The 13,149-nt window shown below is 36.7% G+C and overlaps 1 protein-coding gene across 2 annotated transcripts in view; it reads right to left on the reverse strand.

Annotated features, from left to right (window-relative positions):
- COG3 (component of oligomeric golgi complex 3) overlaps positions 1–13,149 on the reverse strand; it is a 71,810-nt gene that overhangs the window by 40,491 nt on the left and 18,170 nt on the right. For both annotated transcript variants that reach the window (XM_040448483.1, XM_040448482.1), the window contains exons 9-13: positions 10,642–10,685; positions 9,842–9,968; positions 9,152–9,243; positions 6,713–6,852; positions 5,273–5,433 (exon numbers count right to left, since the gene is read on the reverse strand). In XM_040448483.1, coding sequence (XP_040304417.1) covers positions 5,273–5,433; positions 6,713–6,852; positions 9,152–9,243; positions 9,842–9,968; positions 10,642–10,685 — 564 coding nt within the window. The remainder of the gene's footprint in view (positions 1–5,272; positions 5,434–6,712; positions 6,853–9,151; positions 9,244–9,841; positions 9,969–10,641; positions 10,686–13,149) is intronic.

Here is a 13,149-nt window from a genome sequence, read left to right on the forward strand (position 1 = left end):
TAAAAGCTATACTCTGAAAACTGTAAAATATCACTGAAAGAAATTTTAAAAGATCCAAATAATTTCAAAATATCCCATGTTCATGAATTAGAAGACTTAACACTGTTGATACGGCAATGGTCCTCAAATTAATCGACAGATAACAAGGCAATGCCTAACCAAATCCCAGCTGATTTCTTTGTAGAAATTGACAAGTTGATTCTAAAACTCATATAGAAATGCAATGGACCAAAAACAGTCAAAACAACCTGAAAAGGGAAGAAAGCAAGAGAATTCATACTTCCTGATTTCAAAATTTATTACAAAATAATCAAATCAGTATGATACATAAAAATAGATATAAAGATCCACTGAGAGTTCAGAAATAAAACAAAAAAATCTATGAGCAACTGACTGCAGTAAGGGGGCCAATAGGAAAGAAAAGCCTTTCAACACATGATGGTGGGACACCTGGACAGAATGCTGGGACAACAAATGATGCAAGGATAACATGCAAATCACAACCACAGTGAAATACCACTTCATACCCAGGAAGATGGCTGAAATCAAAAAGTCAAATACTAACAAGACCTGGCAAGTAAGTGAAGAAATCAAAACCCCTATGCACTGCTCGTGGGAATGGAAACTGGTGCAGCCATTTTGGAAACAACCTAGCAATTCTTCAAATGATTAAACGTGGAATTACTATACTACTCAGCAACCCCACTCCTAGCGGTATACAGGAGAGAAATGAAACGCGTGCCCACATAAAAATGTGCACACGAATGTTTGTAGCAGCATTACTTAGAACACCCAACAGGTAGAAGCAACCCACGTGTCCATCAGCGAAAGAATGGATAAATAAAATGTGGTCTGTACATACCATGGAATATTATCCAGCCATAAAAGGCATGAAGTACTAATACATAACATGGATAGCCTGTGAAAACACACTAAGTGCAAGACATCACAAAAGACCATATATTATATAATTCTATTCATGTGAAATGTCTAGAACAGAGCAATCTACAGACAGAAATTAGTGTTTGCCTCAGGCTGGGGGAGGAAGGTGATGGATAAAGGGTACAGGGTTTTTTTTGAGATGATAAAAATGGTCTAAAATCGACTAGTGGTGTCGAATGCACTTATCCATGAATGTATTAAAAATGATTAAATTATAAACTCAAAATGGGTGAACTGTAGGGCTTATAAACTGTAATTCGATAAAACTGTTTAAGAAAAAAGTCCTCAAGGATTATGGAGACATGTTGAAAGAACAAAGAAGCTATTTCAAGGGGCCTCCACTAGTCAGATTTGGGACAATTCTGAGCTTTAAAAAAAATAATGACAACAGATAGTACGACTTTTTAAAAAAAATCCACTAGTGTACAAGGGACAGGGGTAGGAAAAAGGGAAGTAGAGAAATTAATTTTTTTTATTTTTTTTAAATGTTTGTTTATTTTTGAGAGAGATAGAGAGAGAGAGAGAGAGAGAGACACAGCATGAGTGGGGGAGGGGCAGAGAGGGAGACACAGAATCGGAAACAGACTCTAGGCTCCAAGCTGTCAGCACAGAGCCCGACACAGGGCTCGAACTCACAGACTGCAAGATCATGACCTAAGCCAAAGTCGGATACTCAACCGACTGAGCCACCCAAGCGCCCTGAGAAATTAATTCTTTACAGCAGACTGCCAACTAATATATGTAGAAGAAATGGCCGATATGAAAATTGCCGTCTTGCTACTCCCAACATAATAACTGGTTCAGACACAGATCATTAATGGTTGCAATAACCAAAAAAGATGCTGGGGAACTCACATAATCTCTAAATATCATTTCATCATTACTAATTACAAAGGAGGTAATGCACTTTTATAATGAAGTCAGCAATTACGACATTATCCAATTGTGGAACATGCTGACATTATGTGCCTTTGATGTGATAAAGAAGTACACAACATCAACCTTGTAGTATTCGTGCAAAGAAAAAAAAGAAAAAAGTGTAATCTGAATCTAAATATGAGGAAAACAATCAGACAAATCCAGAATGTGGCACATTCCACAATAAAACTAGCTTGGTCTCTTCAAAAAAGTCAATGTCATAAAAACAAAAACAAAAACAAAAAAGCAGGTGGGGGGAGGCAGTAACCTTGACTAGACCCCACTCTCTAAATTTTTTGATCTTGTTAGGAAAGACAGTTGAAGGACAACTGGGGAAATCTGAAAATATACTACATACAGTATATGTAAAAATGGCATGTGATTATGTGAAGAATGTTTTCTTTTTTTAACATTTCTTTAATGTTTATTTATTTTGAGAGAGAGCATATACATGCGTGCTCACCGAGTAGGGGAGGGGCAGAAAGAAAAGGAGAGAGAGAATCCCAAGCAGGCTGTCAGTGTAAATCGTGACCTGAGGCTTGATCTCACAAACTGTGAGATCATGACCTGAGCCGAAAGACAATTGAGCCACCCAGACACCCAAAAGTGTTTTTATTCTTAAGAGAGTAAGAATTGAAGAATTCAGAAATGAAGACTCATGATACCTATAATTTACTTTCAAATGGTTCAGTAATAAAATATCCACACAAAAAGCTAAAGTAAATGGGACAAAAACAGTAAATCTGAAAAAATTCTAGGTTCAACTGACTATTCAATGACACTAAAGCATTATTATACCGCTTTTAAAAAGGTGTGATAATTGGGGGCACCTGGGTGGCTCAGCCGGTTAAGCATCCGACTTCGGCTGAGGTCATGATCTCACGGTTTGTGAGTTCCAGCCGTACACTGGGCTCTGTACTGACAGCTCAGAGCCTGGAACCTGATTCAGATTCTGTGTCTCCCTCTCTCTCTGCCCCTCCCTCTCTTGCTCTCTGTCTCTCTCTCAAAAAAATAAACATTAAAAAAATTTTTTTAATTACAAAATAAAGGCGTGATAATTTTATCACAGTTGTGTTACAATTAGAAGTGCCCTTACCAAAATAAACAAGTGGGACTATATCAAACTAAAAAGCTTCTGCGCAGCAAAAGAAACCACAACAAAGTGAAAACATGACTTACAGAACGGCAAAAAATATTTGCAAACCATAAATCGGATAATGAGTTAATATCTAAAATAAAGAACTCCTACAACTCAACAGCAAAAAAAAAAAAAAACCCAAATAACCCAATTAAAAATGGGCAAAGGAACCGAATCAACGTTTTTCCAAAGAGGATATACAAATGGCCAACAGGTAAATGAAAAGATGATCAACATCAATAACCATCAAAGAAATGCAAATTAAAACCAAAATGAGATAATATCTCACGCCTGTTAGAATGACCATCATCAAAAAGATAAGAGATAACAAATGCTGGTGAGGATGTGGAGAAAAGGGAGCCCTTGTGCTCTGTTTGTAGGATTGTAAATTGATGCAGCCACTATGGAAAACAGTATGGAAGATCTTCAAAAAGTTAAGAATAGAAGTACTATACGATCCAGCAATTCCACTTCTGGGTATTCATCCAAAGGAAATGAAAACACTAACCCAAAAGGATATCTGCACTCCCATGTTCACTACATTGTGACTCATAATAGCTAAGACATGGAAACAACCTAAGTGTCCACCAGTGGATAAATTGATAAAGCAGTTGTGATATAGATATACAGTGGAATATTATTCAGCCATTAAAAAAAAGGAACTCCTACCATTTACAACATGGATAGACCCTGAAGACATTATGCTATGTGAAATAAGTTAAAGACAAATGTTGTATCATCTCACTTTTATGTGAAATCTAAAAAATAAAAACAAAAAAGGTACAAACTCTCAACTACAAGATAACTAAGTACTAGGAATATGATGTATGACATGACTACGTAACTACAGTTAACAGTACTCTATGATAGACAGGAAAGTTGTTGAGAGGTAGATCCTGAGAGGTCTCATCACAAAGAGAAATTTCTGGGTTTTTTTTTTTAATGTTTATTTATTTTGAGAGACAGAGCGTGACACACGAGCAAAGGAAGGCGGGGGGAGAAAGAGTCCCAAAAAGGCTCTAAGCTGTCAGCGCAGAGCCTGATTCAAGGCTCGATCTCACAACCTGAGCTGAAATCAAGAATTAGACACTTAACCGACTGAGCCACACAGAAGCCCCTACAGAAATTTATTTTTATTGCTATCCATATGAGATGATGAATGTTAACTAAACCTACTGTGTAATCATCTTATAATGTATGTAAATCAAATCATCATGCTATATGCCTTAGGCTTATACATTGATATATGCTGATTATTTTTAATGGAACTGGAAAAAAAGACTTCACTGCAAACAGTAATACATGCCCTTACCTTTTAAAGTTACCTACTGAAGTATTTACTGATGAAATGTTTGGAATTTGTTCAAAAAATAACTAATGATGAGGAGGGGGAGTAATGGAGGTCTAAGTGAAACAAGACTGGCCATGTACAAGCTGGGATAATACTATGTAAGAGTTCATTGTATTACTCTACTTTTTGCTTATATTTGAAACCTACATTAAGAAAGTTCTAGATTCTGGGCTCCCTAGGTGGCTCAATCAGTTGAACGTCTCTGACTCTTGATGTCAGCTCAGGTCATGATCTCATAGTAGTGGGATCGAGCCATGCAGGAAGTAGAGTCTGCTTGGGTTTCTCTCTCCCCCTCTACCACTCGTGTGCACAGGCCCTCTCTCCCTCTCTCTCAAAAAATAATAATAATAATACAGGTTCTAGATTCTAATTCTATTTTAGCACTAATACCCTCAGCATTATTTAAACTCTGTCCAGCACTGAAAGAAAATATTCATATGCAACTAAATCAGTGAGATAAATGATCAGTGAAATAAATCTAAGTCTTCAAACCATAAACTGGACATCAACACTGTAATTGAGGAGATGTCCTCCAGGGTTTTTATGAGATGGAATGACATGTGGATGGTTATGTGACCATCAACTACAGTAGCTCCTACATTATCAACCCTCTTCTATGCCATTTATTAAAAAAAGAGAGAGAGAAATAACAAGGAGTACAAATTCAATTTAAAACTTGAGAACACATTATTTCCTAGAAAGGGGAGGGAAGTGAATTATAAAACACAACCTGAAGGAAAAACAACCGAACAGATCATTTCTGTTCAATTTTTGCTTTATTTTATTTCCTATGATTTTATGGCCAAGTTTATCTTGATTTTACATCTTGAGTGAGAATTAAAAAGAAAAATCCTATCTTCACTCGTACAAAACATCCAAAAGGTATGTGGGACTGAGGGAGAGATCAAGGAAGGGGCCCCTACCTCCATCATCACCAACTTATCAGGATACGCCAGGTCTCCCGGAGCAGGTTTGTAGCCCGTGATGTCCGTCTGAATGTAGATGTGGGTTCTGTAGACTAGCCGCTCTTGTACGTCTTCCAGCATCTGCTTTACTCCAGCTGCAAATGCTCCCAGTTGTTCAGCTGATAAAAAAGTGCAATCATCCATCCTTTTTATATTTGGAAAAATGCTTTCTTTAAACAAGCGAAAATATTGCTAAATTGCCTAATAATAGCAGGAACCATTTTTGCCTCAGGGACTGTGGCCGCATTCTATTTCAGTATGATTCAAAGACCTCAGAAAAATTTAATAAATTTCTTTCAATTTCCTCATATTGAAAGCTGGGAAATAAATTTGCCCTTATACCTTCTTCCCGGGACTCTGTGATATTTCTATTATTAACATGAATAATAAAATCTGAATTTTAAGGTGTTTTGTGCTTTTTAAAAGTTATCTCATACAGCTTTGGACTAATCCTGAGAGAGGGCTAGAGCAGCTTAGTAGCTGGGGTATCATTCCTATTCTACAAATAAATTGAGTCCCACAGACAGTAAATGACTTGTTCATGTTACTACAAAGAAAACTGAGTAGAAATTTAAAATGAAATATGAGTTCATATAGAATTTCTTCATTCCTAAGATGCCAAGAGTGTTAAGACAAACCAGTGATGCAGTAACAGCTTTCCTAGGGGTAGGGCGCTGGAGACACTACACAATAACATAAATACTCCATTTAACTCAGAGGCATTACTATATGAGAAAATACACACCTTAGAATGAACTAAATGCAGTAGAATAAGAAACTCTGGAAGCATAACAAACCTATAGTGTCTCCTGAGCAAAGTCAAAGTGAAGACAGTAATTTCTGCCAGTAAAATAACCACTTGAAGGTTTTTTGTTTCTTTTTAAGGTACCTAAGTACCATTAGGAAAATGACAATCAAATCAAATACAGTATGAAAGAACGTATCAGATGGTTAAAGTAGAGCTTTCCAGAGCATTGCTTTTATTTGTAATTTCAAAAAAGGTAAGTTATTCATATGTATGTACGCTAAAATAATTTGTTTTTAAATCAAGAGTGAGCAATATAGTCAATGACTTTAGGTATTCTAGTAAAAATGTATTAGAAACGCCTAATCCAAAACCAACAATTCTCTCTGGATTTCAGATACCAGAAAGAAAGGTAATTGTAATTATTTTATTACTAATTTTTCCCAGATTTTAAAGTTCTTTCCCCATTTAATTTGTACCTTTAGTCAAAAAGTAAGGTGCATCTTGATTTAAAAAGGGACAAGGCATCAAGCCAGGCTATAAAAATATTAAATTTATACAGGTGAGTGGGGTAGAAGATAGGGGGTTTTCAAATTCACTGAGCCACAGATACAATTAAAAAGACTTTTGAAATTTTCTAAATTATCATTTACCATTGTTCTGTACATGATCTTCAAGCACCTCATTTTTAAGGATCCCACAAAGTTCTGATAGAGTCTCTAAGTGAATAACATGAATGATCAAGGGCCTGAAGACATCATACAACGACACACACAGTTTCTCCAAAAGTTCACTACAATGAAAGAATAGAACATGGTTATAAGTAATAATCTTTTCAGGATTTTCTAACAGTATAAATGGCATCATTGATTTCTTCTAGCCAATAAAAATAAAAATCTACTGGAAAACAGTGTATAGGAACATTACATAATGAGAAGTGAAAGGGTAAAAATAATACTGCAGTTTTGTTTTGTTTTGTTTTGTTTTTGCTTTAAAAGCTCAAATCAGGGGCACCTGGGCTCAGTCGGTTGAGCATCCGACTTCAGCTCGGGTCATGATGCACGCAGGGTCTGTGAGTTCGAGCTCCACGTCAGGCTCTGTGCTGACAGCTCAGAGCCTGGAGCCTGTTTCAGATTCTGTGTCTCCCTCTCTCTCTGCTCCTCCCCCACTCACCCTCTGTCTCTCAAAAATGAACAAACATTAAAAAAATTTTCTTAATAAAAATAAAAGCTGAAATCAATAAGGAGTCTTCAGCAGCCACTCAAATTAGCTGACCCCAGCCAAATGTCAATTTATTACAACTTTATTTCAGCAATACTTTGATATATATGTCCCTTGTCCACAATAACAAATATTCCCGGTAAGTATCCTTTTAAATTCTACATCATTTGTGAATCAAATATAACATTTTCCCTAGGAAAGATGAATTCAGAATTCTTGAATACTTAGATAAACAAACCTCAAAGTACTTTGGACATAGGGGCACCTGGGTGGCTCAGTCAGTTAAGTGCCCGACTTCAGGTCAGGTCATGATCTCACGGTTCGTGAATTTGAGCCCCGTGTCGGGCTCTGTGTTGACAGTTCAGAGCCTGGAGCCTGCTTCAGATTCTGTGTCTCCCTCTCTCTCTGCCCCTTCGCCGCTTGTATTCTGTCTCTCTCTCTCTCTCTCTCAAAAATAAATAAACATTAAAAATTTTTTTTAAAAAGTACTTTGGACATACAAGTATATTTTTGACAATTTTAAACATTTGATGGTCTATATTCTCCATATTGTCAATAGTGCTCTTCTATACATAGCATTTCATCAGAAATGATCAACCTAATCAATACCATGAGATAAATTTGTCTCTTCCTCAGTACAAGAGTTATAATGTTAGAACCTTTGTAAGAGTCAAAATCACCAATAGGAAAAAACCAAAAGTGACTAACACGGGCAGAAAGACACTTTCAGAAAAATAAGGAAAAGGTATTAAGTACTGTATGTATTTTTAAGTGTCTTTCATTGGTTAGAACCACAGAATTTTTTAACTAGAAAGAATTATCATACTTAGTGGAGATAAAGGGATATAGATTGCCAAGACTTAGTTCCCAATACAGGATTCTTTTTTTTTTTTTTTAATTTTTTTTTTTTAACGTTTATTTATTTTTGAGACAGAGAGAGACAGAGCATGAACGGGGAAGGGTCAGAGAGAGGGAGACACAGAATCCGAAACAGGCTCCAGGCTCCGAGCTGTCAGCCCAGAGCCCGACGTGGGGCTCGAACTCACGGACTGCGAGATCATGACCTGAGCCGAAGTCGGCCGCTTAACCGACTGAGCCACCCAGGCACCCCCCAATACAGGATTCTTACTATCGTCCCATATTGTCTCCATAAATATATTATAAATATAAAGGCATGTTGGCCTTTAAATTGCATTTATTTTTCAAAAAAGGTACTGTCCCACCCAAGAGTATTCTGTTCACACACCCACAAAAGTTAAAATATTCTGCAGTTAATTTTATTCATTTTTAAAAAATTTTTTTAATGTTTACTTATTTTTGAGAGAGAGAGAGACTGGGGTGAGCAGGGGAGGAACAGAGAGAGGGAGATACAAAATCCGAAGGAGGCTCCAGGCTCTGAGCTGTCAGCACAGAGCCCGATGTGGGGCGTGAACTCACGAACTGCAAGATCATGACCTGAGCCAAAGTCAGAAACTTAACCGACTGTGCCACCCAGGTGCCTCTGCAGTTAATTTTTAAATAGTCATATAATATAATAATCCATGATGGTTATTAGCAAATTAAATCTTAAAAGCAAGAGGTAGGGGAGACTGGGTGGCTCAGTTGGTGAAGCATCCAACTCTTGATTTCAGCTCAGGTCATGATCTCACAGTTTGTGAGATCAAACCTCACGTCAGGCTCTGAGCTGACGGCATGGAGCTTGGGATTCAAGCTGCTTGGGATTCTCACTCATTCTCTCTCGCTCGCTCGCTCGCTCTCTCTGCCCAATGCACACGTGTGTGCACTCTCTCATCCTCTCTCTCTCCAAAACAAAAAACAAAGCAAACAAAAAAAAAAAAAACACCAAGAGTTAGATTTTGTGTACCACCTACTCTAATTTTGATGTTGGTTTTGTGAAAAATTCATTGTAAAGCTGGTGCTCATCCTGGCACACGTGAACCATAAAGGCACAGCCACTGCGAATCTGCAGGAAATAAACACACATCACCTACAGTTAAAGACACACAATGATTCCAGCACTTAGAAATGAAGCAAGTATCTTATTTGCAATGTGATTATGCATATATATTCATAAAAGTTATGCAAGAACAGAAAATGGTTGGTTTCCAAAGATTTAGTGCCGAACATAAACATGGCTCATTTTTATTTTTTGTCTTCTAAACTTTTGACAATGAAAATTACTTTTCTAGTTGAAAAGGGGGTATTTAATAAAAAAAAATCTTTATATATCTTTCTATAGTATGAATTAAAGTCACAAAACAAAAAAGCATTCTGCAGCAAAAGTGAAAACTAAATCGTCGGTATAAATCCACAAACTGTGATACTTCATCTTTAAAGGAATACTTGTTTGTGAATCTTCATTCTTCAAAACATACATCAAAATGAGAATATTTTGACAAGTTGACTGCTAACTACTACACCAGATTTCTCTTAACTGAAAGAAAAATTCTCTAAGTTTGTTGATATGGGAACCAAAACTTATTTACCCACTTGTAGCTTCTAGAATACCAAAACATCTCAGAGGAAGGTTTAAACACCAAACAAAACTAGTAGAAACTTACCAAGGCACAATGATCTCTGTTGTTCTGGCTGGTTAACTCTGTTACAGTACAAGTGATACTAGGGCCTAAAAGAAGCTCCCGCTGGTCAAGGTAACACTGATGGATGTCATTCAGCAGTTGCTGGTATCTGATGAAAAGCAGATGGGATTGGCATACAAACTTCTGAGTTCAGGTGTGTAAATTAAATCTGATCTTAAATCCCAGAAGTGGTTTCCAAACCCCGAAAGCTGTAAGGTCACTTCTCATTTGCCCACATTAAATACTACAAATATTTATGTATAAAAAGAAAAAACAAACCATAATGAACTGTGGTTCAAAAGCTAGAACTTTTAAAGAAAGATTTATCTCCCAAGAGTAGAGAAAGATCTTACATCTACTGAAATTAAAAGCAAATTCTGCTTGGTGCGCCTGGGTGGCTTAGTCGGTTAAGCATCCAACTTTGGCTCAGGTCATGATCTCATGGTTCATGAGTTCAAGCCCCGCATTCGGCTCTTTGCTGACAGTGAGGAGCCTGCCTGGGATTCTCTCTCTCCCTCTCTCTCTTTCTGCCCGCCCCCCTCTTAAAATAAACAAACTTAAAAAAAGAAAAGAAAAGAAAATCCTGCTATGGGAAAAAGAGATGCCTTGCAAACTCACTAAGACACATCTACAACCTTATTCCCCCAAATAAGTAATGTGCTGCAAGGTTTACATAGCATGCAAGGTAACTGCTCAGAAAATATGAAGGACATAATAAACTTGGAAAAAGAGCACATCAAGAAGAAGGTCATTTGGAAAGTAAAGAAATTCTAGGTACTCACTCAGGTATTTTTTCAGATCGCTGTTCTATTTGTTCAATGATAGTCTGCAAAATAAAAATATATTAAAAATACATTTGTTTTAGTTTACTTTTAATTACTTCCTCATTTTAACGAATACACGCTAATGTCAGGAAATCTGTAAATTCAAAAATGCTGAAATATAAAAATCACCTATAATACCACAAAATAACCACATTTAATATTTTAAGATATTCTTTCAGTTTTTTGTATACTATAGTTACTATATATTTCTTTAAAAAAAAAAACTAGAATTATATATTCAGCTTCATAACCTGCTTTCAAAAAATTAACACTTCAAAACATCATCCTACTCAACAATCAGATGAAAATGTATGGAAAGCCTTAGCATAGTGCCTGGTACCTAGTAAACACTCAACGAATCACTATTATTATTATTTAAAACATTACTTTCACAGCCCCCACGGCAAATGTACCATAAATCAAACATTCTGTTCGACATCTACATTGTATCCTGAGAAGAAAAGCCCAGTGGTTGGGAGTGAAACTAGAGGGTCTGGGCGCCAGCTGCCCAGGAGTCGTCTGAGTCCAGGAGAGCTGGCTCCCGTCTCTTGACTTTCCACCTCCCACCAGGTAAAGCTCCTACAGTAACAGAAAGTACTTGCCAGTCGGGGACGCCCAACACTGGCTCAAAAGAGATACTTTTAGGGGCTTTTGCTCCATTCTCCTAAAACGTTTCTGAGAAAGGAACTGATTTATACCCCTATCAGCAGAATTGTCTGCCTGACCAAATCCTCAAAAGCAATGACTGTTAATCTGCCATTTTCTTGACCAAAAAAAATGCCAGCTAACCTTAAACTGCACGTATTCTCCACGGAGGCTATACAAGCACTCATATTTATTAATCGTTTGCATTTTCTTTGAGTAATCTGGCCACTTAGAGTAGATATTTATCTTTCTTACTGACTTACAAGCACTCCTAGTATATTGAAAATATTAACCCTCTCACACTTATTTGTTGGAAACATTCTAGTTTCTGTTTTTCTGTGGCTGTTTAAAATTCAGAAAATTTAATTTTTTTTAACGTTTATTGTTGAGAGAGAGACAGAACACAAGTTGGAGAGGGGCAGAGAGAGAGGGAGACACAGAATCTGAAGCAGGCTCCAGGCTCTGAGCTGCCAGCACAGAGCCCAAAACAGCACTTGAACTCACAAACCATTCATGACCTGAGCCAAAGTCGGACTCTTAACCAATTGAGCCACCCAGGTGCCCTGGAAAATGTAATTTTTATATCACAAATCTTTTACTCCATAATTTTTTCCTAGTAATTTCTGCTAGTTTTTTTTTTTTTTTTCTGCTTATTTTTACATTTAACTCTTTGGTTTACTGATAGTGTATTTTGGTAATGTTATAAAAGGAAGACCTGACTTCTTTTTCCCCAAATACTTAGCAAATCTTCCCAATACTATGTAGAAAACTAGAACCCTTCCTCTTTAAGAAATTTATATACTAAGTTCTAGAATTTTCCATTCCAGTGATCCACTGATGAATTCTTGAATCAGTATCACTGTATTTTTCAAATTTTTCTTGTCTAGTTAGTCTTGCTTATTTAGTATACCAACTGAATTTTAGCATTATCCAAAAAGAAATTCCATTGGAATTTTTGCTAAGATTACATTTGACTAATAAATTATATTAGGAGGAACTGACATTTAAAAAATTAAGTCTCCTGAACCAGGAACAAGATAAGTTTACTATTTATTCAGTCTTTTATGATTTTCTGTCCAGTTTTGCCATTTTCTTCCTCCTTGTATTTCCATTAAGGTTATTTGGAGATAAATATTTTATGCTGTCACTAGTATGTCAGGACTCCATCGCATGTATTCATTGGTTACCATTAGTAAATGGCAAGCAGAAAGGCCACTGAGAATTATAAAATCATTTTATATTCACCCACCCCACGGAGCTATATATCACACCTATCTATACCATTTCTTTTCTAATCAAATTTTTACCACTGGTATTCGACTACTGAGCAAAAGCAACCAATCGGGCACAATCTAAACCTCTTACCATCAATGAACCACCCTTCTCCTGTATCTTCTACAAATAAGACCAAGTTTCTCTTATTTCAAAAAACAAAAAACCCCTTTCAACTAACTCTGGGAGGGAAACAAGAAAGGGACTGAGTCAGTCAGCAAAAGTAGACTACTCTTTCTAATATCTTCACAAGGAACAGGAAAAAGATACATGTACCAGCTGGTCAACTGTATCTTGGCTATGTTATTAAATATGTAAATACTGACACACAGACCTACTTTCTACCCCCTCCATTTCTAATCACTCCATCAAGACAAATATTTAGCACATAAGTACCAGCCACTGTGCTAAGGAGAATAAGTAAGGCACATGTTCCCAACCTCAAGAATATACTACCAACAGCTTAATCAACCCCTATTTCTCATGGACTAGTGCAAAATCTTCCTTGTTGATCAGGCCCCCCTATCTCAAATCTTGCTTCGCCATAAT

Source organism: Herpailurus yagouaroundi, unplaced genomic scaffold (assembly GCF_014898765.1).
Source record: "Herpailurus yagouaroundi ecotype Mexico unplaced genomic scaffold, PumYag 197, whole genome shotgun sequence".
In the NCBI taxonomy this organism is placed as follows: Eukaryota; Metazoa; Chordata; class Mammalia; order Carnivora; family Felidae; genus Herpailurus; species Herpailurus yagouaroundi.